The sequence below is a fragment of the Scyliorhinus canicula genome, chromosome 2 (assembly GCF_902713615.1).
Source record: "Scyliorhinus canicula chromosome 2, sScyCan1.1, whole genome shotgun sequence".
Classification (NCBI taxonomy): domain Eukaryota; kingdom Metazoa; phylum Chordata; class Chondrichthyes; order Carcharhiniformes; family Scyliorhinidae; genus Scyliorhinus; species Scyliorhinus canicula.
This window is the reverse complement of record NC_052147.1, coordinates 233355241-233378487: the sequence shown is the minus strand read 5'-3', so window position 1 is coordinate 233378487 and position 23247 is coordinate 233355241. Positions and strand designations below refer to the sequence as shown.

Genomic DNA, 23247 nt, shown 5'->3' with positions numbered 1-23247 from the left:
GTTCCAAATGGATATAAATCCTGTCCCTGAGAATTCTCTCCAATAATTTACTTACTACCGACGTGAGGCTCAGCGGTCTATAGTTTCCTGGATTATCCCTGCTACCTTTCTTAAACAGTCTTCTGGAACCTCACCTGTAACCAATGAGGACACAAAGATGTCAGTTCAGGCCCCAGCAATTTTCTCCCTTGTTTTCCTCAGTATTCTGGGGTAAATCCCATCCGGCCCAGGAGACCTACCTACCGTAATGTCTTTTAAAACACTCAATACTTCCTTCTTTTTGATGTTAACATGACCCAGACTGTCCACACACCCTACCCAAGAATCATCTTCCACAAAGTCCCTTTCTTTGGTGAACACTGATACAAAGTACTCGTTTTGTACCTCACCCATTTCCACTGGCTCAAAACATTGATTCCCCCCACTGTCCTTAAGTGGTCCAATCCTTTCCCTGGCCACCCTCTTGCTTTTTACATATGAATAAAAAGCTTTGGGATTCAGCTTTAATCCTACCTGCCAAGGACTTTTCATGACCCCCCGCTAGCCCTCATAATATCCCGCTTAAATACCTTCTTACTTTCTTCATACTCCTCAAGGGTTTTGACTGTCCCCACCCTTCTAGACCATACAAAAGTCTCCTTTTTCTTTTTGGCGAGTGTCACAAAATCCCTCGTTATCCAAGGCTCCCTAAACCTCCCATACTTATCCTTCGTCCTCTCAGGAACTTGACTTTCCTGAATCCTAATCAACTGTTGTTTGAAAGACTCCCACATGTCCATTGTTGATTTACCCTCCAACAGCCGCACCAATACACATTCTTCAATTTCTGTCTAATTTTATCGAAATTTGCCTTTCCTCAGTTTAGCACTTTAACCGAGGGTTACCCTCATTCCTATCCAAAAGTTCCTTGAAACGTACGAAACTGTGGTCACTACTCCCAAAATGTTTCCCTACTGAAACCTCGACCACCTGTCCAGACTCATTCCCCAATATCAGGTCCAGTACTGCCCCTTCCCTAGTTGGACATCTAGAATCATAGAATTTACAGTGTAGAAGGAGGCCGTTTGGCCCATTGAGTCTGTACCGGTCCTTGGAAAGAGCACCCTACTCAAGCTCATACCTACACCCTATACCCACACCTCCACCTTATCCCTGTAACCCCACCTAATCTTTTTTGGACACTAAGGACAATTTAGCATGGCCAATCCACCTAACCTGCACATTTGGACTGTGGGAGGAAACCGGTGCACCCGGAGGAAACCCATGCAGACTCCATACAGACAGTGATCCAAGCCGGGAATCAATTCTGGGCCCCTGGAGTTGTGAAGCAACTGTGCTAACCACTGCTACTGTGCTGCCCATATTGCATCAAAGACGCCTTCCTGGATAAATCTTACAAACTCTGCCCCATCCAAGCCCCAGCACTAAGTGAGTCCCAGTCAATATAGGGAAGTTAAAATCCCCTACCACAACAACCCTGTTTCTTTTGCACCAATCCAGAAAATCTTTACCTTGGAAAGATCAAGGAACTGATCATCGACTTCAGGAAGTGTAGCACGATACACACCACACACTCCTGTCTGCATCAATGGCTCCGAAGTGGAGATGGTTGATAGCTTTAAATTCCTGGGGGTCACCATCACCAACAGTCTGTCTTGGTCCACTCGCGTTGATGCAACAGTCAAGAAAGCCCAACAACGTCTCTACTTCCTACGGAAGCTAAAAAAATTTGGCATGCCTGCATCGATTCTCATAAACTTCTACAGATGTGCCAAAGAGAGCATCCTATCTGGCTGCATCACAGCCTGGTATGGCAACTGCTCGGTCCAAGATCACAAGAAACTGAAGAGTGTGGTGAACTCAGCCCAACGCATCACACAAGCCTGCCACCCCCACATTGATTCTGTATACACCACTGCTGCCTCAGGTAGGCAGACAGCATTATCAGAGACCCCTCCCACCCAGACATTGCCTTCTTCCAGACCCTTCCATCAGGCAGAAGGTATAGAAGTTTGAAGACCTGCACATCCAGACATCGGAACAGCTTCTTCCCCACAGCTACAAGACTCCTCACAGACTCTCCCTCGGACTGATCTGTTCCCTGTGAGAACACAATTCACGACACCCTATGCTGCTCTTGCTCATGTATTTGCTTTGTTTGGCCCCTTGTTCCGTACTGTAACCAATCACTGTTTGTCGCTGTACCATTTGTCAATGTTCTCTGTTGATTATTCTTTTATCTACTATGAATGTACTGTGTACGTTCCCTCATCCGCAGAAAAATACTTTTCACTGTACTTCGGTACATGTGACAACAAATCAAATCTGCTCCTCTATTTCTCGCTAGCAATTGGGGGGCCTGTAATAAACCCCCAACATTGTGATTGCCCCTGCCTGTTCCTGAGCTCTACCCAGATTCCCTCGTGTATGAGCCCTCCGAGGAGTATCCTCCCACAGTACCGCTATAATATTTTCCTTAACCAGAAATGCTACTCCACCACCCCTTTTACATCCCCCTCTATCACACCTGAAGCATCTCTATCCTTCAGCTGCCAATTCTGCCCTTTTACCCACGTTTCTGTGCTCGCCATAACATCATAGTTCCAAGTAGTAATAAGTGCTCTAAGTTCATCTGCCGTACCTGCTATACTTCTGACATTGAAACAAACCTACTTCAACCCACTGCGTTTGAGCAGACAGGGTGATGCTGTTCTCTTATTTTTGTTCTGTATTTTCCCTTCAGTTATTACACCTTCTAAGCTAACATTCTGGTTCCCATCCCCTGCCATACAAGCTTAAATCCTAGCAAACTTCCCAGCCAGGATATTGTGCCTCTCCAGTTTAGATGCAACCCGTCCTTCTTGTACAGGTCACACCTGCCCCAGAAGAGATCCCGATGGTCCAGAAATCTGAAACCCTCCCTCCACCACCAGTTTAGTCACGCATTTAGCTGCACCATCCTCCTAATTCTAGCCTCACTGGCACGTGGCACAGGGAGTAATCCTGAGATTACAACCCTAGAGGTCCTGCTATTGAGTTTGCTGCCTAACTCCCTGAACTCCTTCTGCAGGACCTCATCGCTCTTCCTGCCTATGTTGTTAGTACCTATGTGTACTGCGATCTCTGCCTATTCACCCTCCTCCTTCAGAATTTGATTTGATTTGATTTATTATTGTCACATGTATTAGTATGCAGTGAAAAGTATTGTTTCTTGCATGCTGTGCAAACAATGCATACCGTACATAGGGAAGGAAGGAGAGACTGCAGAATATAATGTTACAGTTATAGCAAGGTGTAGAGAAAAGATCAACTTAATACAAGGTAGGTCCATTCAAAAGTCTGATGGCAGAAGGGAAGAAGCTGTTCTCGAGTCGGTTGGTACGTGACCTCAAACTTTGGTATCTTTTTCCTGACGGAAGATTGAGAGTATATCCAGGGTGCGTGGGGTCCTTAATTATGCTGGCTGCCTTTCTGAGGCAGCGGGAGTTCTAGATAGAGTCAATGGATGGGAGGCTGGTTTGCATGATGGACGTAGCTGACATGCCAAATTTCCTTGGTCTTCTGAGAAAGTAGAGTCATTGGTGGGCTTTCTTAACTATAGTTTCGGCATGGGGGCACCAAGACAGGCTGTTGGTGATCTGGACACCTAAAAACATGAAGCTATCGACCCTTTCAACTTCGTTCCCATTGATATAGACAGGGGCATGTTCTCCACTACGCTTCCTGAAGTCGATGATAAGCTTCTTCGTTTTGTTGACATTGAGGGAGAGATTATTGTCGTCTTACCAGTTCACCAGATTCTCTATCTCATTCCTATACTCTATCTCATCATTGTTTGAAATCCGACCCACTGCGGTGGTGTCATCATCAAATTTGAAAATCGAGTTGGAGGGGAATTTGGCCACATAGTCATAGGTGTATAAGGAGTATAATAGGGGGCTGAGGACACAGCCTTGTGGGGCACCGGTGTTGAGGATGATCGTGGAGGAGGTGTTGTTGCCTACCTTTACTGATTGTGGCCCATGGGTTGGAAAGTTCAGGATCCAGTCGCATAGGGAGGAGCCGAGGCCAAGGCCACGGAGTTTGGAGATGTGTTTGGTAAGAATGATGGTGTTGAAGGCTGAGCTGTAGTCGATAAATAGGAGTCTGACATAGGTGTCTGTTATCTAGGTGTTCCAGGGTAGAGTGCAGGGCCATGGAGATGGCGTCTGCTGTGGACCTGTTGCAGTGGTAGGCAAACTAGTGGATCAAGGCAATCTGGGAGACTGGAGTTGATTAGTGCCATGACTAACCTTTCAAAGCACTTCGTGATGATGGGTGTCAGAGCCACTGGACGATAGTCATTAAGGCACGCCCCTTGACTTTTTTGGTACAGGGATGATGGTCGTCTTCTTGAAGCAGATAGGGACCTCAGATTGTCGTAAAGAGAGGTTGAAGATGTCTGCGAATACCCCCGCCAGCTGATCCGCACAAGACCCGAGTGCTCGTCCGGGTACACAATCCGGGCCAGTGGCTTTCCGTGGGTTGACCTTCAAGAAGGCTGCTCTGATGTTTGCAGTGGTGATCTCAGATACAAGTTCATACGTGGCTTCTGGGGTGGCGGGTTCGCTCTCGCTGACCTCTTGCTCAAAGCGGGCATAGAATGCGGTGAGCTCATCAGGGAGGGGTGCGTTGGCGCCGATGATTTTACATGCCTTCATCTTGTAGCCTGTTGTGTCTTGCAAACCTTGCCATAGACGGCGGGGATCCGTGTGGCTAGCCTGGGACTCGAGCTTGGTCCAGTGCTGTCTTTTGGCATCTTTGATGGATTTCTTTAGATCATATCTGGCTTTCTTGTGGAGGTCAGGGTCGCCTGACTTGAACGCCTCAGACCTAGACTTCAGCAAGCAGTGGATATCCCTGTTCATCCAGGGTTTCTGGTTTGGAAACACGCGGATTTGCTTATTTGGCACACAGTCTTCTACACACTTACTAATGAAGTCAGTTACTGTAGTGGCGTACTCGTTCAGGTTGGTCGCAGAGTTTTTAAATACTGACCAGTCCACTGACTCTAAGTAGGAGATCATCCGATTCCTCAGACCAACACTGCACAACTTTCTTTGACGGATTCTCCTCAGGTTTGCCAAAGTGTGGGCGGGCGATATAACGGTAGGCAGGATGTCCTGTGTTTGTTCAGAGACATCCTTGCCCCTGGCACCATACCATCCTGGAGTCACTTTCACGTCCACAGAAGTGCCTATCTGTATCCCTTACGATAGAGTCCCCTAAACTATATCTCTCCTGCACTTTGCCCTGCCCTGCTTATCAACAGAGTCAGTTGTGGTGCCACTGTTCTGGCTGATGTTGTTTCCCCCTGATAGGCTATCCCCCCCCAAACAGTATCCAAAATGGTATACATGTTAGAGAGTGGGGCAGCCACAGGGGATTCCTGCACTGACTGCCTGCCCTTTCTAGCGGTCATCCATCTGTCTGCCTGCACCTTGGGTTTGACGACATTTCTCTAACCCCTATCTATTACGCTGTCCGCCACCTGCATGCTCCTAAGTGCATCCAACTGCTGCTCCAACCGAACCACGCCATCCTTGAAGGAGCTGCCATTGGTTACACTTCCTGCAGATATAGTTGACCGGAAGACTGGAAGCTTCACGGACCTCCCACATCTCGCAGTTAGAGCTGAGTGACATTTAAGCACTAGTTAATTAATTTAAAATAAATACTTAAATTGTTATTAGATTAAGTTACAATAACTATATGGCCCTGGCTCTAGATTTGTACTGTAAAAGTAAATGCTAAATACTAATCCCTGTCCTTGGGTTTAGTTACTCCTCTACCTAGTTTAATAATTTAAAATTTTTTTTTCAATGTTTTTTTTCAAACTTAACACCGATTCACTTTTTTTAAGTACCCAATTAATTTTTTTCAATTTAAGGGGGAATAGAGCATGGCCAATCCACCTATCCTACACCTAAAAACCCATGCAAGCAAGGGAGAATCTGCAAACTCCACATGGTCAGTGACCCAGTGCTGGGATCGAACCTGGGACCTCGGCGCCTTGAAGCAGCAGTGCTAACCCTGCACCACCGTGCTGCCCGACACAAAGTACCACTTACCTTCCCAGACTGCACTCTGGGTTTCTCCTGCTCGGCTCTGCCCCCGATATGAAGGACCTACTTGCCTTACCTGCTGCTCGCCAATCTGCTCTCTGCCTTGTAGTCACCTGCAGCAGGGAAAGACCAGTCACTGGAGATTTGAATGTGACAAATCAAGGGATAAAAAGCACCTCTCCCATCCAGCCTCGAATTCCCAGCTCTCAAACTCACTCTTCTATGTGTCTTACTCTAATTGCCCTGAGAAAGAGATTCAAATGGTTGGAGAGAAACCGCTTTCAAATAGTTTGCATAAAAGTTAAACATCAAAAATGGACCAAGTTTAGTTTGTGAGACAGTCGTCCCTTGACCTGTTCACGGCTCCAGTATGATGGAAATCCCTTCCCAGAGTTGGTGGTCAATCAGAGGTTGGCAGTTCTCCATTACTGGCAGCGCCACCAAGAGTGATGACTGCTGCTTTCAGTGCTCCAAGGTCTTGACCAGGGATCATCGCTGAATCTCTGGAGACAGATGGGTGGTGCGGCATGGATGTCTTGGGCAAGGTGTTGTTGGGAAAGAGCTGTTTGGGGTGAGCAACAACTTCCCTCCAGCTTTCCCCTTGCTAGGTCCCTCAGTCGGACATATTAGGAAATGAGCTCCAGGACTTTGACTGAGCAACAAAAACTATATGATTCCAAGTCACAATGGTGTGTGACGTGAAGGGGAGCCTGCATCTGCCGGCCATGGTGCTAGAGTTTACAGGTTTGGAAGGTGCTATTGGAGGTGCCTTGAGAGTTGCCGTAAGACATTTTGTATATGGAGTGCACTGCTGCCACTGTGTCCTGGTGGCATGATCCACAAAATATTGCATGTTGGATTTCTTTGATCTGGTTCAATGGTGACATATTGAACTGTATGAACTTAATGTTAACTGAAAAACTAGTGAACTAAAAAATTGACGAATAATCACTTTTGCACTTACTATGAATTGATGGATCTTGAGGACAACACCTCTAAGTTTCCTAACAAGGCACTCTATCCTGATTTCAAAATAATATCACCTTTTCTTCGTTGTCAATGTTTCAAAATCCTGGCACTGCTTACCTAACAGCACTATGCATTTGGCTCCACCCCACAAACTCACCAAGATATTCTCAAGCAATTGGGGATCGGCGTTGAATGTTGGCCTTGGCCTCACATGATAAAGTTACTATTCTCTTCGAATCCTAATCCTAGCTATACTCAAATGTTGAAAAATTACAACTTTTCGTGCAAAACAAAAAGATATGACATGCATTTGGGCAAACCTAAACAATTACTTTTATTAAAATTCTATAATCTCTCAAATAGGTTCTGAGAACCAGTATAGTTGAAAATGACAAATTAAAGAAGGCACAATCTATTTGGCCAATCCCAAAGTTGCTTTTTTCAACAACACAAAGAGCTGTTTTGCTCTTGAATAGATGCAACTGTTCGCAGATTCAGAGATAAAAACAGTTTGTGAATGCTGAAAAGTTGAAATACGAATGGAAAATGCATTATCTGAAAGAAAGAAAAATGAATGTTTCTGATAAGGGAGACTTACCTTAAGTATTAATATGTCTTAAGTAATCGCTTGGCTGTGTGATACTATGGAATAGCCTGAGGATGTAAATTAAACTGTATGAATGGGGATAATTTTCTTTCCAACCCATAATAAATTAAAAATAGATTTCCTGCATTTCTATTATTTCTTCATATTGTAAGTGACCAGCCTATTGCAGTAGTTGTCCACCTCTTAAATGAGTAATAAGTCATGCCAATTATTTTCACTGGCGATTACTTGCTATGTATGTTACAATCTAACACTTTTTTCAGCTACTACAAAAGATATTCCAAATGTTCTGGTATTCACTTTTCAATGGAATGCAAATATATTGGCACATTTCATTTTATCACAAATACTAATGGGTAGATAACAATTTCCAGTGGATGTGGTATATTTGGATTTTCAAAAAGCATTGTGTTATAACATAACAAGAGACCCAGGATCTGCAACATCAGAGTCCCTGTGGCATCACCTGAATATGATTTACCCAAATGAGGGGGCAGGTTACCCCCTTTCCCTAGAACTACTGGGATATAAATACCCCAGCCTGGGTGCAGGAGACCCTTTGGGGAGCAGGAGAAGAATAAAACCAAACTTTTCTACTGTCATCGCTTCCGAGTGATCGCTTACCTGAGACTTTACACTGGCGACGACGGTCAAGTGGAGCTGCAGGAGGTGCCACTTCCTCTGGACCGGGCCCTTGATTAGGCCTCAGGAGGCCTCTGCTCAGGCAGCAGATATGCCATTCATCGGTAAGCTTGAAGGATCCGAGACTAGGGATTGGACCCAGTACGTAGAGCGAATTAAATATTTTTTTCGTCGAGAGCTTCAAGTTTTTAGGTGTCCAGATTACCAACAATCTGTTCTGGTCTCCCCATGCCGACAATATAGTTAAGAAAGCCAACCAATGACTCTACTTTCTCAGAAGACTAAAGAAATTTAACATGTCAGCTACGACTCTCACTAACTTTTACCGATGCACCTTGAAAGTATTCTTTCTGGTTGTATCTTGCTCTGCCCAAGATCGCAGGAAACTACAAAAGGTCGTGAATATAGCCCAGTCCATCACACAAACCAGCCTGCCATCCATTGACACTATCTTTAAACCCGCTGCCTCGGAAAGGCAACCAGCAACCGGCAACCAGAGGGGCTGGTTTAGCTCACTGAGCTAAATCGTTGGCTTTTAAAGCAGGCCAGCAGCACGGTTCGATTCCCGTACCAGCCTCCCCAAACAGGCGCCGGAATGTGGCGACTAGGGGCTTTTCACAGTAACTTCATTGAAGCCTACTCGTGACAATAAGCGATTTTCATTTCATTTTTTCATTATTAAAGAGTTGGAGATGGAGGTTTTGCCCACGGAATCCGACGCAGGTGGCCCGCATGTGGGCCACATATGAGAGACCTTTCGGGGAGTAGGTGGAGTATATAGCCAGGAAGATAAAATCAAACTATGGGTGAAGAAATTTTTTCTCACCTCAGACCTAAAAGGTTTACCCTCAAACTATGACCCCTAGTTCTGGACTCCCCTACCACCGGGAACATTCTGAATCTACCCTGTCTAATCCTGTTAGAATTTTATAAGTTTCTATGAGATCCCCTCTCACTCTTCTAAACTCCAATTAATATAATCCTAATCAACTTTGTCTCTACTCATGTGACAGTCCCGCATTCCAGGAATCAGCCTGGTAAACCTTTGCTGCAGTCTGTCCATAGCAAGAACATTCTTCATCAGATACGCACACCACAACTGCACACAATGCTCCAGATGTGGCCTCACCAATACCCTACACAATTGCAGTAAAACATCCCTATTCCTATACTGAAATCCTCTAGCTATGAAGGCCAATATGCCATTTGCCTTCTTTACTGCCTGCTGTACCTATGTGCTTACTTTCAGTGAAATGTTGCGCAAGGGCACTAAGGTCTCGCTGAGTATCCACTCCCTTGCCCAAGCAGGTTCTGAGACTGGAGGTGACTGGGGAGAAGTATGAAATTGCATGGACAGGATTCCTTGTGGATTCCAGCTCACCCTGGACGGGATTTTACACTGGGGCAGAAGGGCCTCGGAGGAGAAGTCGACTCTCGCCCGAAGTATGACCACATAAGGACCTTTTCCCGCCTAGCCTCAATTAGTAAGCTGGCAGACGCTTGATATATCTGGGAGGGGGGCGAAGGTCAATCGAGTGTCTTCAGGATCTCCTGATCCCCAGCCATCCCTCGAGACCTCGAGATCGCACCACCCAGGTGGACGAAATCCCACCATTTGCCATTCGATGCTTGTTAGAGTGTGAAATGGCATTGAGTCTGCTGCAGTTGGCAGAGATGCGTTCCCCACCGTCTCTTTGGATGGCGAGTGCCCAGTTCCTGCCATCTTGAAAATTCAGGCCATCGAGTTTCCAGGTGGGTCGGGTGTAACAACTTAGCGTACTGCAGGAATCAGTGTTTGAACCTCAGTTATTTGCAATCTAAATCAATTACTCAGATAAGGGGACAGAGCGGAATGTAACTAAATTTTCTGATGCCACAAAGTTTGTCGGGAAAGTAGGAGGGTGCAAAGAGGCTGCAAATAAATGTAGACCAGTTAAATGAGTGGGCAAAAACATGACAGCTGTGCCCTCATGTGGGAAAGTTTGAGCAATCCACTTCAGGACGAAAAAGTAGAAAATTAATATTTTTTTGGTGAGAGTAGGAAATGTTGATATTCTGAGGGACCTGGGTTTCTTTGTACATAAATGACAAAAGTTTTTTTGTTATAAATTTGAAGTGCCCAATTCTTTCTTTTCCAATTAAGAGGCAATTTAACATGGCCAATCCACCTGCCTGCACATCTTTGGGCTGTGGGGGCGAGACCCGCGCAGACACAGGGAGAATGTGCAAACTCCACACGGGCAGTGATAAATAACAAACTTAACATGCAGGTACAGCAAGTTATTAGGCAACGAAATGGTCTGTTAGCCTTTAATACAAATTATTTTGAGTGTTCAATTAAAGAAGACTTGCTGCAATTATACACTGCCTTGGTGAGACCTGGAATGTTGTGTACACGACATCGAGGGAGTGCAATGTGGGTTCACTGGACTGATTCTTGGAGTGGTGGATTGTCCTGTGAAGAGAGATTGAGAAGATTAGGCCTGTATTCCCTCGAATTTATGAGAATGAGAAGTGATCTCATTAAAACATAAAATTCTTCAGGGTAGATGATGAGTGGATGTTTGCCATGCTGGGGAGTCTAAAGCTAGGTGTCTCGGAATAAGGGATTGATCATTTAGGATTGAGACGAGGAGAAATTTCTTTACACAAAGGTTTTTGAACCTTTTGAATTTTTTAGCCTTGGTGGCTTTGGATGCTCGAGACTGAAATTGGTAGAATAATGGAGGAATTGCGGGATATGTGACTGGTGTGGGAATGCAGAGTTGCAGTAGATCAGTTACGATCCTACTGAATGGCGAAGAAGGCTCAGAAAATCAAATGGTCTTATCTCGCTGTTCATTGTATGTCAATTTTGTTTAATTATCTGCAGAAAGGTCATTTAATTGGGGTTTCACTTCAACATATGTAAAGAGAGGCTTGCTGAAACTGTAGGGTGGTTGAGTTAGAAGGTATATGCTTGTAATGTTTCACTTTGTAGATAATCATAGAATTTACAGTGCAGAAGGAGGCCATTTGGCCCATCGAGTCTGCACCGGCTCTTGGAAAGAGCACCCTACCCAAGGTCAACACCTCCACCCCATCCCCATGACCAAGCAACTCCACCCAACACTAAGGGCAATTTTGGACACTAAGGGCAATTTATCATGGCCAATCCACCTAACCTGCACATCTTTGGACTGTGGGAGGAAACCGGAGCACCCGGAGGAAACCCACGCACACACGGGGAGGATGTGCAGACTCCGCACAGACAGTGACCCAAGCCGGAATCGAACCTGGGACCCTGGAGCTGTGAAGCAATTGTGCTATCCACAATGCTACCGTGCTGCCTAAAAGTGTAAGACTGACTAAATATTGTATCATACTTCACCAGCTGGCTTTGTGGAATAGAACGTTGCTCCTATTTCTTATGTTCTTATGTAAATCCATGATCACACTGCTTTGTGCCGTAATCATGGCATACTAGGTTATAAATGCAAATTTTAAAAATAGACTTCTAGATGAAGTTCTATAATTGGACCTAACTCGCAGAGCCTGTCGTTCAAGATACAGAAGCTCAAACACTGCTTTCTTTGATAACTTATTCATACTGGTGTATGAAAACTGCACAAGACCACAAAAGGATATATTCAGAATCGAACTAGAAAAACAGGTGATGCTGTTAATCATGTTTACCAACATAATTTTGTCTTTAGGAGCCTGAGAAAATAAATCCAGATGATGAGACAGAAGATACCTTTGAGAATCATGAGGAGGATGATGTTGGAGTTGTAGAAGAGCAGCGTAGTGTAATATTGCACTTACTATCTCAGCTGAAGCTCGGTATGGATTTGACACGAGTAAGTGCATAGTATAAAAACTTGAAGTATGGTAAGCATAACCATTTGTTTTTTTTAGAAATTTAGAGTACCAATTTTTTTTCGAATTAATGGGCAATTTAGTGTGGCCAATCCACCTACTCTGCACATCTTTGGGTTGTGGAGGTGGGCCCCATGCAAACACGGGGAGAATGTGCAAACTCCACAAAGACAGTGACCTGGGGCCAGGATCCAACCTGTGTCCTTGGCGCTGGCTTGGCTTAGGGCTGGTTTAGCACACTGGGCTAAATCGCTGGCTTTTAAAGCAGACCCAGGCAGGCCAGCAGCACGGTTCAATTCCTGTACCAGCCTCCCTGAACAGGTGCCGGAATGTGACGACTAGGGGCTTTTCACTAACTTCATTGAAGCCTACTTGTGACAATAAGCGATTTTCATTTTTCATTCATTTCTTTTCATTTTCATTTCATGAGGTGGCAGTGCTAACCACTGTGCCACCATGCTGCCTAAGTAGAATCATTTGTAATATTAACATATTAATATTTGTAATACTTTATTGGCTGCAAAGCACTTTGAGACATCCAGTAATATTGTATACATTTAGAATAATTTATACATTAGACAATACTTTTTTTTCTTTTATTTGACGTATATCATTAAGTATCAATATTTTAGGGTGGGATTATGTTACTACTCTGCAACATTTAAAAAAAATTCTTAGGAATATGTATTTCCTTTTAAAAGGTACAAAGTTTCCCAATTGCATCCGTTTTTCTTGCTTTAGTTTCCTATGAAAAGGTTTATTTGCAGTTTATTTGCACTGCCACTGAGGGTGTTGGATGTTCTGATCTCAGCAAGTATTAAAGAACCTGATGACATATTAATAGCTAGAGAACATTAATGGCTGAGAGAGCTTTCTGAGCTTAACAGCATAATTATTCTGCTTTCAATTTAAAGATCAATATTAGCTGGCTTATTTATCTGTGAATTAATTGCTGTTAATTAATTAACTACTGTACCAATGACTGAGTCCAGAATCAAAGAATTCAATTACACTAAAAGGCTTTCTGCAAACAGATAATTTATTTACAAACTTCAAGATTAGAGGGTGTAAAACAAATGAGGAAGCCACGGTAATGAAATTATCAATCAGCAAGTTTGAGAACATTTGACTAGAATTAGTAGATAGTGACTAGAGCAGTGGTATTCACGAGAAAAATAGCGAGGCTCAACTGGAGTATTGGAAAATCTTAATCAGGCCACAAGTAGAATTTAAAAGAATACTTACTGAATCATTGCAATTTATTTCTTCAAAAAGTTGTCTTGAGATGCAAAACACAAAAACGGCAAGTGTGATTTAACCAAACTCAATATACATTGAGCATAAGCTCTCCATACAACTATGCCTTGTTTGGAACTGTTAAGTGTTCCTAAAAAATGGCATGCTAAACAAAATATGGTAAATGAAAATCACCTTCCATAAAACATGTAATATGGGTGAGTTAGGTTCCTGACCTCTAATTTTTATGTTTAAAAACCTGTTGGCTGCCTTTAACCTAACTGGCCCAAAAATCCAGTTGTTAACTGTTTCAACGTAACTTTTTGCTGCCTCTGCCTGTGTTTTACACCTGTCCTGACTTACCACCTCTCTTGACTTGCCGCTTGCCTCTATCCACCCTGATCCTTTCGTTCTTCTCGCTTGTGGAACACCTTCTAGGCTCACTGCTTCCCTCTCCCAAATCCACACTGCAAGGGCTCAGAAGAGGTGTGGCAAGAGGATGGAAGCAAGAGAGGGAACGAGTGAGGCAGTGCTTGGGAGGGTCTGAAAGTGCGAGGAAAGCAGCAAGCTGGAGATGCCACTTATTGAATCCCGCTGGACTAGATAAACCAAAGCCTAAATTTCAAAAATCTGAGAATTGTAGGATCAAAGATTAACTAAGGAATGAGAGGAGTTCTGTTTATACACGCTCATAATAGGAAATGATGAAATAAGTTTCATTTCAATCCAGGTGGATATAGAAAGGTTGGAACACATCGGGAGGTATCTTGGAGTTGGCAAGAACCATTCAGGAGTACTGACCATTATCCTTCGTCTCCTCCGGTACAATGCTCTAAGATGGGGTTGGCAACCATGGCTTGGCCCAAGCTTGTTTGGCAAAGTACTGAGGTGGTTTGATGCACCTTCTGCTGTAAGGCTGACAAGGAAAAACTCCCACTCTTACCGCCTACCATTGGGCATATTAAAGGATTTGCAGGCTTATAATCGACCTGTTTGACATAAGTAGGTATCTGTTTGTGGGGGGGTGGAGACTGGGAGTGGGGCAGATATACATTTGGGTGCCGGAGAAATAATTAGATGGCAATACTCGAATGGGTCTGGTGTTAGTGTTGTCAGTTGCTTCTTCCGGACGGATTTCGCTGCCGTTGTCGTCTCGCGCTCACCTCCGCTTCAGCCGTTCCTCCCGTCTTCCGCCTGTATTTTCCTTTTTCTCTGTTCTTGTGGATGCCAAGTTTGTTATCGTTTCCCTGCCTCCCTGGTTCTCCTCTATTGTTCCCTGTCTCTTCCCTCTCTTCCCCCCCCTGAGGGTAAGAGTCCAACGAAATTCATCTGGAAGATGCTTGGTAAACTGATCGGGTAGAGGGATTCACTAAACCCCCAGAAATAGACTGGGCCTACAGGTCGCTCCGCCAAAAACCAAAGTCAGGGAAACCACCACGGGCAAGAATCGCCAAGTTCCACAAATACCAAGATAAGGAATGGGTCCTGAGGTTGGCAAGGAACACATGGTCATGTAAGTGGGAAGGACACACCATCCGTATTTACCAGGACATTGGGACCGACCAGGCCAACCGCCGGGCGGAGTTTAACAGGCCAAGGTGCAATTCGGCATGTTTTACCCGACAAGACTATGGGTCACGCACGGCAACAGGGAACACTACTTCAACACTTTGGAGAAGCAAATATGTTTGTGCAGAAGAACAGACTCGGGAGGAAATAATGCGGAGGGGGGGGGGGGAGGGGGGGGGGGGAAAGAGAGAGAGAGACTCAGATCACACGTGGAGTAGGTTGGAAAGAGGAAGGTCGCGCTGGCCATTTTGGACGCCCAAGATCAAAGGCAAGCTTGGGCATGCCCATGAGGCAAGTACGGCTGACCCCAGAGGAGTGGGGAGGAGAAGGAGGGAAGGAAACCCCCTCTACCTCTCCAGTCAGGGTAGTCACCTGGAACATGAGGGGACTTAACTGACCAGTGAAAAGATCCAGAGTATTTGCCCATCTAAAAAACCTGAAGACTGACATAGTCTTCCTTCAGGAGACTTACTTAAGAGAGAAGGACCAATTGAGGGTAAGGAAAGCCCAGGTGGGGCACTAGAAGATGAAGCAGTTCATGAATGGGTGGCCATCCTGGCTGTGAGGGGAGGGAAAGAGACAAAAAAAGAGAAGCACCGCTGGGTCTGGATGAGATCATAGAATCCATCAAATACATGCAATCAGGGAAGGCACCGGGACTGGACCGGTCCCCAATGGGCTTTTATAAAACGTTTGCAGCAGCACTGGTCCACGCCTGCAGGAGATGTTCAATGACTCGCTGTTGAGGGGGGCCCTACCGCCCACGCTGGCACAGGTCTCAATCCCATCGATCCCAAAGAAAGACAAAGACCCATGCGGCGGGGGGGGGAGGGACGATGGGGTGCTAACAGTAAGCGACCCCTATGTAGACGGTACAGTAGCAACCCTGGGGGAACTAACGAAGAAATTCCAGCTGCCGAAAGGGAATGACCTCCAGTACCTGCAACTATGCAACTTCCTCGGCAAGGAGGCCGCAATGTTCCCCCAGTTACTCGGGCACATCCAGTGGACAGGCTATTAGCACAAGACGAATTAGGGAGCAGTAAATGCGCAGATATATATGGGCAGTTGTTAGAGGAGGTAAGGCCCCACTCGACGAGACGAGAGAAAAATGGAAGGAGGAACTGGGTATTGAGATGGGGGAGAACTCTGGAGCGAAGCACTGCACAGGGTGAACTCTAGCTCCTTGTGCCCGGGGCTGAATCTAACGCAGCTAAAAGTGGTGCACAGGGCGCACCTGACAAGGATACGCAGGAGCGAGTTTTCCCCGGAAGTGGAAGACGAATGTGAACGCTGTCAAGGGAGTCAAGCCAACCACTCTAATGTTCAGGTCTTGTCCCAAGCTGAACGGGTTCTGGATCACCTTTTTCAAAGCAATGTCCAAAGTCATGGGGTGAAGGTGGAGCTATACCCTTTAGTGGCGGTCTCCGGGGTGCCGGAGCAGCCAGAACTCTGTGCAGAAGGGAACTGTTGCCCTGGCTTTCGCTTCTCTGTTTGCCTAGCAGGGACTCCTGTTCAGACGGAGATTGGCAGCACCACCCAAGTTTGCAGACTGTCTGGCTGTCCAACCTAACGGAATTCCTGAGGCTCAAAAAGATCTGGGGGTCGGAGGAAGGGTTCCACTGCAAGTGGAAATAGTTCACCAATATCTACCAAGACCTGTTTGTGACCAGAAGCTAATGGGGGAACATGGGAGGAGGAGGGTAGGGGAGGATGGGAAGGGAGGATGGAAGAACCAGACTGCCCCCCCCCCCCCCCCTCTGATTACAACAGAATAATTTGTTGACATCCGTCACAAACGAAAACTGATCACATTACTATGTCTATCACAAGTGTACATTCTAATCACATTACTTGTATGTTCAGTTCAAATATGTATTTTATTACAGATGTTATATTCGCAGATACGATTGCGTACTCGAATTATATGTTTGTTTGTCATAAATGAAAATTTTCAATAAAAAGTATTTTTTAAATAGCAATATTCCAATCCTGAGATTTAGGAATTGTTGGGTTGAAACCTATTCTGTGGTGCTAAAGAAGAACAAAGCTTCTTGCCAACATCAGTAGGGAGGCACGAAAGAGTCCCAATTAAGTTCAGAAATGATGTCAACTAAAAGGCACAAAGTGAAAAAGGATAAAAGGTAGAACATTTAAAGCTAACGTAGCAGCTGTTGGCTACAGTTTAAAAAAATATACAAAAATATTTTTCTAAAGAAGCAGAAGAATCTAAATTCTCATTGATCTGTTGAAGGATATGGACGAGGTTCAAGAGAAATGCATTCCTCTTGCATTTCAAGAGGAATGAAAATTATATCCACTGAAGCTTCAAATATTTCAAACCGACATTCAAGTTAGGGCTCCAAATATTCATTTATGTTGTTTGTGTAGGTTTTTATTTCTTAACACAGTGAGTTATGTTGTCCTGTTCCCACGCTAGCCTGACAGGATAAAGCAATACCTCGAACTTCAAACTCCTTACAAGTGGAGAAGCTCATTATGTATTTGTTGAGGCTTGCAAGTTGGGATAGCATCGTTGACTTGCTGAATGATTTTGCATTTACTGTTGGCTGATTTGCTTTGAGAAGGCACATATGGATATTTGTTGAGAACTTTGCATCAGTTAATTGATTCGGGATGGAACAGGAAGAAATAATGCATATGGAAAGCAAATTGTTAATAAAACACAATTAACTGGATTTATTATTTCACATTTGAAACAATATTAAAAACTCTCCAGACTGCAAAATCATAGAACCATAGGATTTACAGTGCAAAAGGAGGCCATTCAGCCCATCGAGTCTGCACCAGCTCTTGGAAAGAGCACCCTATCCTCGTAACCCAGTAACCCCACCTGACCTTTTTGGACACTAAGGGGAATTTTTCATGGCCAACCCACCTAACCTGCACATCTTTGGACTGTGGGAGGAAACCGTAGCAACCGGAGGAAACCCGTGCAGACACAGGGAGAACGTGCAGACTCCGCACAGACAGTGACCCAAACCGGGAATCTAACCTGGGACCTTGGAGCTGTGAAGCAACTGTGCTGCCCCCTGTGCTACCGTGCTATATATAACAGTTATATGGGTATTTTGAAGTTAACACATTGGGAGGGATTCGCTTGCCCTGCCTGCAGCTTAAAGCGTGAGAATCGGGCACCATTTTTAAACGCTGTACAACAGCGAGCAAGCAAACTGGTTCAACCTGAAATCCCCCCCCCCAGCACTGACTGTGAGCACTAGCAGTGCCAGGGCGTACCCAAGCATGATGACCCCCCCCCCCCCCCCCCCCCCCAAATGGAGCGCAGCATTCGCCCAATCTTCCCTGGGAGGTCTACTTGCAAGTTGCACACCTTGGGAGACCAGTCGTGACTTCATGTAACTAACTAACAACGGCATCAAAGAATATTCAGAGTCAAGGTGGGCCAAATGGTTATCCTAATCCTCCTGAAATTATCGAATCATCCTATTTGCTAATTATCATTTTGAGAAATGTCACTAGATTGAGGGTACATAAGGGTGCATTTAAAATGTACTTTCCTGTATCTACCACAGGTGGTTCTTCCAACCTTCATACTGGAAAAACGTTCATTGCTGGAGATGTATGCAGATTTTATGTCCCATCCAGACCTCTTCCTTGCTATCTCAGATGGTGCTACCCCTGAAGAGAGGATGATCAGCTTTGTTGAGTATTACCTCACCTCATTCCATGAAGGCCGGAAAGGAGCAATTGCTAAGAAACCATACAATCCAATTATTGGTGAAACATTTCACTGTTCATGGAATGTACCAAAAAACACAATGAACAATACTTCAGCCAATACCTCATCACAGAGTTGTCAGCAGAAGACGAAGTGTCCTGATGGGACAGAGGGAAATGGCCAGTCAGACTATCATTTAAGATTTGTGGCAGAGCAGGTATCCCATCATCCACCTGTTTCGGGATTTTATGTAGAGTGTGAAGAGAAAAACATGTGTGCAAATACACATGTATGGACGAAAAGCAAGTTTATGGGCATGTCCATTGGAGTTGTAATGATTGGAGAAGGTAAGGATGCAATTGCTTCTGATTTGAAGAAAGAGAGAAATAGGTGATTATTGGAAACCTGTATGTTATCTAATTACAGTTAATATCCACAGGATTGAAATAAGACCAGACTGGGTCCAATTGTGAAAGAACAAATTTATAATAATTGGGTTGTGAACTTAAACTAAAATTGAACTCTTAATTATATATTTTTTTAAGGTTCATGGGTGGTATTAGAAGATAACGCCAATATGGGCAGCATGGTAGCATAGTGGTTAGCACTATGGATTCACAAGCACCAGGGTCATGTGTTCGATTCCCGCTGGGGTCACTGTCTGTGTGGAGTCTGCACGTTTTCCCCGTGTGTGCGTGGGTTTCCTCCGGGTGCTCCGGTTTCCGCCTATAAGTCTCTATAGAAGTGCTGTTAGGTGAATTGGACATTCTGAATTCTCCCTCTGTGTACCCGAACAGCTGCCGGAATGTGGCGTATAGGGGCTTGTCATAAGCAGAATATCTACAATATCGTATTTGATTAGAAGCTGGAGTTGGCTCACTATGATGATCCTTAGTGGCTGCACGCTGAACGTTTTGCTCCAAGGAGTGGTGTAATGTAGATTAGCACCTTTGAGTTCGCCAGAGAAGCCCAAGGAAACAATGTGGCTGGTCATGATTTTTCTAATAGTCTTCTCTCTTTGTTATAAATTCTTCTGCATTATTTCTAACAATCGATTAACAAAATGTGAGGAGGTGTGTTATCAAATGGCCTCCTTCTGCACTGTAAATTCTATGATCAGTTTCTTTTGTGGACAGTGGTAGATTTTCTGTCCAAGCTGCTGTCTGTAACTTATTGACCCACCTAGGGAATGGTTCAGGAGCAGCTGAGTCTCTTTGGAATATTATTAACATTGTTGCAACGATCTAAAGAGGAAGATAGTTTATTTAAGTAATCTTGAGAGTCCATTGGGACTATTACTTTCCAGAATAAAATATTTGGCTTCCTTTTAATTATATGTCCGTGGAAATAGTGTTGTAACTTCTTTTGGAGCACAACAGTTAGCTTGAAAACATTAATGCTCCCCAAAAGCTTTAAATTAAACCTATAAATGGGAGAAATCTGGCAACTTCTTACTTAGAGTTGCATTACCCAAGTCACAGTTTTTGATTGACTTCTGAACAAGCGATACATGGTTTAATGTTTCATAAGTTGTATAAATTTAGTTTAACAGAATATTTTTTGTGTGCATTGTTAGATTTCTGATCAGCATAGATAACTAGCAATGAAACTGAAAAGTGATTGTCAATTGAGCTTTATGGATTGATTGACAGATCTCATGACAATACTCTGATGAATCAATATGTCTGACATGTTTCTGATTTAATGCTGCCTTGGCATAGGAAATGCAGATATTGTCAATCAATTCCTTGTGCCTTCTGTCCCCATATCAGGAAGTCACTAGTGACTATTCCCCTACTCTCATCTTCAAACTTTATAAGATTTATGAACCAGTTTGATCGTTTGATAATGGATATCAGGAAATTACTTGAGACGGTTCATTTTAAAGGTAGTTGGTTTTAGCACACTTGAAGTTTGCTTTTATAGTTTGTGGTTTTGGTTTAATTTTTTGATTACCGTGTAACTTTTCTTAAACTGGTTTATTTTATATTGTGTTTTCTCAACCAAAGGTGAAGAGTGTACAGTATTTTGCCTGTTTAGGTATTCAAGGTGATTCTCCATTGTGTTGTGTATATCTCTGCTTAATATAGATGTAAATGTTTGAATTAGAGTTTTGATTCTGTTATTATGAGCTATGCATTTTCAAGTTTATTAGATTCACATAGTTTTCATTTCCATATCCTTCATTTCAGCATCCTTTGCATTCTGTAGGATCAGCCAAGTTGTCATTGAGAAAAATCCTAAGGATCCAGTCTCTTTAAGATACGTTTTAACGTTACCCATGTGACTGTGCTATGTAAATGAGCCTCCCAAAGATGGTATTCAGTTCTATTCACTACTGTCCAACAGAACAATTTCTATCATTGCTGCATTCAGAATTTTATATTATGTAACTTCTTGAAAAAGCAAGTCAGCATTGCACTGCCATCTTTCTCGTTTTTAAAACAAAAAGGTCATTTCTTCGGGCCATAAATTTGACTCTGAATTTCACAGTTACTGTTGAGATTCACGAATTTTGCCTTTGTTGGCATTTAACCTTCTCTAACATGGCTGTTTGTCAATTGTGCCTGGGGTTTGCTGCCTTTACTGCATGACAAACTGTGCAGGTGCAAGGTGTCTCGGGAGGATTCACCAAAAGAGTCAACTCTCAGTCTTGACCTAGTCAATGCATATGATTTGGTGGTGTAACTGCGCAGTGATACTCGAGGGGTTTGTCTTCCCAGAATCAGCATTGTGTGATCATGATTGTTTTTCCACATTTACTGTTTGATTCTGCCACTTTCTGCTATAGCTAATTACCAGCGAGCACCAAGGCAAATTATGATCGGGTATTTTCCAATTATCGCTCGGATGCTGTAGGTCTCGAGCATCTTTTAGTTTATGGTTGGTGCTGAGATTCTTTCCGCAAGTGTCTCTCTTATCTTGAAATGGCAATTAATTCATCTGCTAAGGCATTGTTATTGATATGATTATGCCCTGAAGTCAAAATATTGGGGCACTGGAACATTCCTAGATGTTGTGCCACTATTTCAAAATTTGCAGACATTTCTTTCCCGTTCTTCTTGTAGACTGTTAGGAGGTAGTGGACAGAAACAGGCTCAATATGCACATCAGTTCAAAGTAAACTGTATACACAGAGGTTTTAAAAGCCTCTTTAGATTGTGTATATTACAACAGCAAGCAATCCTGCTGCAGTCCGTCAGGTGCAATTGAAGCTCGAGGAGGGATCCCCTAAGGACAGAAATTCCATGTTACTGTTTGTCAAACTGTTTTATGAACATCATTGTATCAATAGTAACTTGCTACCACACTCACTGGTACAATTCTTTCGCCAAAGGCCATCAGAAATCTTGTCTGTATACATTTCTGCATACATTGCATATAGATTTGGATGGGGTTCTGCTGGTGTATTGGAAATGCCTCCAGGAGAACTTCAAGACTAATGACTACTTGTGGGGTACAGACCACCATGCCCTAAAGGCCTCAGCTAAGTCTTTGACCCTTTTGAATTTCTGAATCAGGAATTCAGTAATTACTTCTAACAATGTCCTTCAAGCAAAATGTTTCAAAAAGCCCTACCTCCTGACAGGCTACCCCAACCATTCAGCAGTTATGCCATTTTGACGAGCAGAGCACCACTTATTTTCTGTCACAACCCAGTGAAGAACCATTACCTCAGATAAGTGAGTCAGCAAAATAAAAGCTCCTCCCTAGATTTGTGGAAATGACCATTCAGACAATTTATCAAACCCAGCTTTTGGAAATATTGGAGTTTTGTTAAGTTGTGGTGCCACAAATGAGCCTCAATTTAGAAGGAGGTCATGAGGCTGTCGGACCTGAGGCAAGGATTGACAGGCTGCAAGACCTGTGTCCAGAACAAAGTCCAAAATGGTGGCAGTGGGCCTGTGTACCTTATTTGAGGGGGAAGTTGGGTGTTAGGTTTGCTTGGGTGAGGAATTATCAGTGAGGAACTGGCAGCTGTATTTCAGTTTTTCAAGAATTGTAGTTGTTGAGCGTTAGAGAGGAAAAAACACAAGCACACAAAAGAAAATGTAAAGACAAACTGCTGCAAAAGTATGATGAAGCATTACAACTTTGGCTCTGAGTATCTTCATTACCTGCTGGACATAATGTTGAAGCTGATTTCTATTAGCCTGAGTGGATATCTTGGAGAGCACCCTTTTATATATGTAAGAGACGTGCGTGGTAATATTATTCTAATTGCCTCCACAAAGATAGGCTTGGTTGTAGATTTGAATATTTGGATGCTAAATGGACCTTCTCTTTCTATGTAGATAGAACCAAGTCAGTTTGAAAAGCTGGGCTTCTTGTATCATGGAGAACGAGGATCTCTAGGCAAAGATTAACTGTAGCTTATAATTTTATCCTGTTACCAATTTCAGACAGGAAATCTTATAGGAAATGATATTCCAATACTAGTGCTACATTTTGAGCCAACTATATTTATACTTTAAAAAGCCGCCTTAGACAGCATCTGTAGTAGTGCATCTGAAAATAGTCCATTTACCAAAATTGCCCCCCCCCCATTACTGGGTTAAGCT

General features: G+C 43.8%; 1 protein-coding gene across 4 annotated transcripts in view; it reads left to right on the top strand.

Annotated features, from left to right (window-relative positions):
- osbpl11 (oxysterol binding protein-like 11) overlaps positions 1 to 23247 on the top strand; it is a 138234-nt gene that overhangs the window by 76854 nt on the left and 38133 nt on the right. For all 4 annotated transcript variants that reach the window (XM_038789789.1, XM_038789786.1, XM_038789788.1 and 1 more), the window contains 2 exons: positions 12018 to 12161; positions 18540 to 19032. In XM_038789789.1, the coding sequence (XP_038645717.1) occupies positions 12018 to 12161; positions 18540 to 19032 (637 nt within the window). The remainder of the gene's footprint in view (positions 1 to 12017; positions 12162 to 18539; positions 19033 to 23247) is intronic.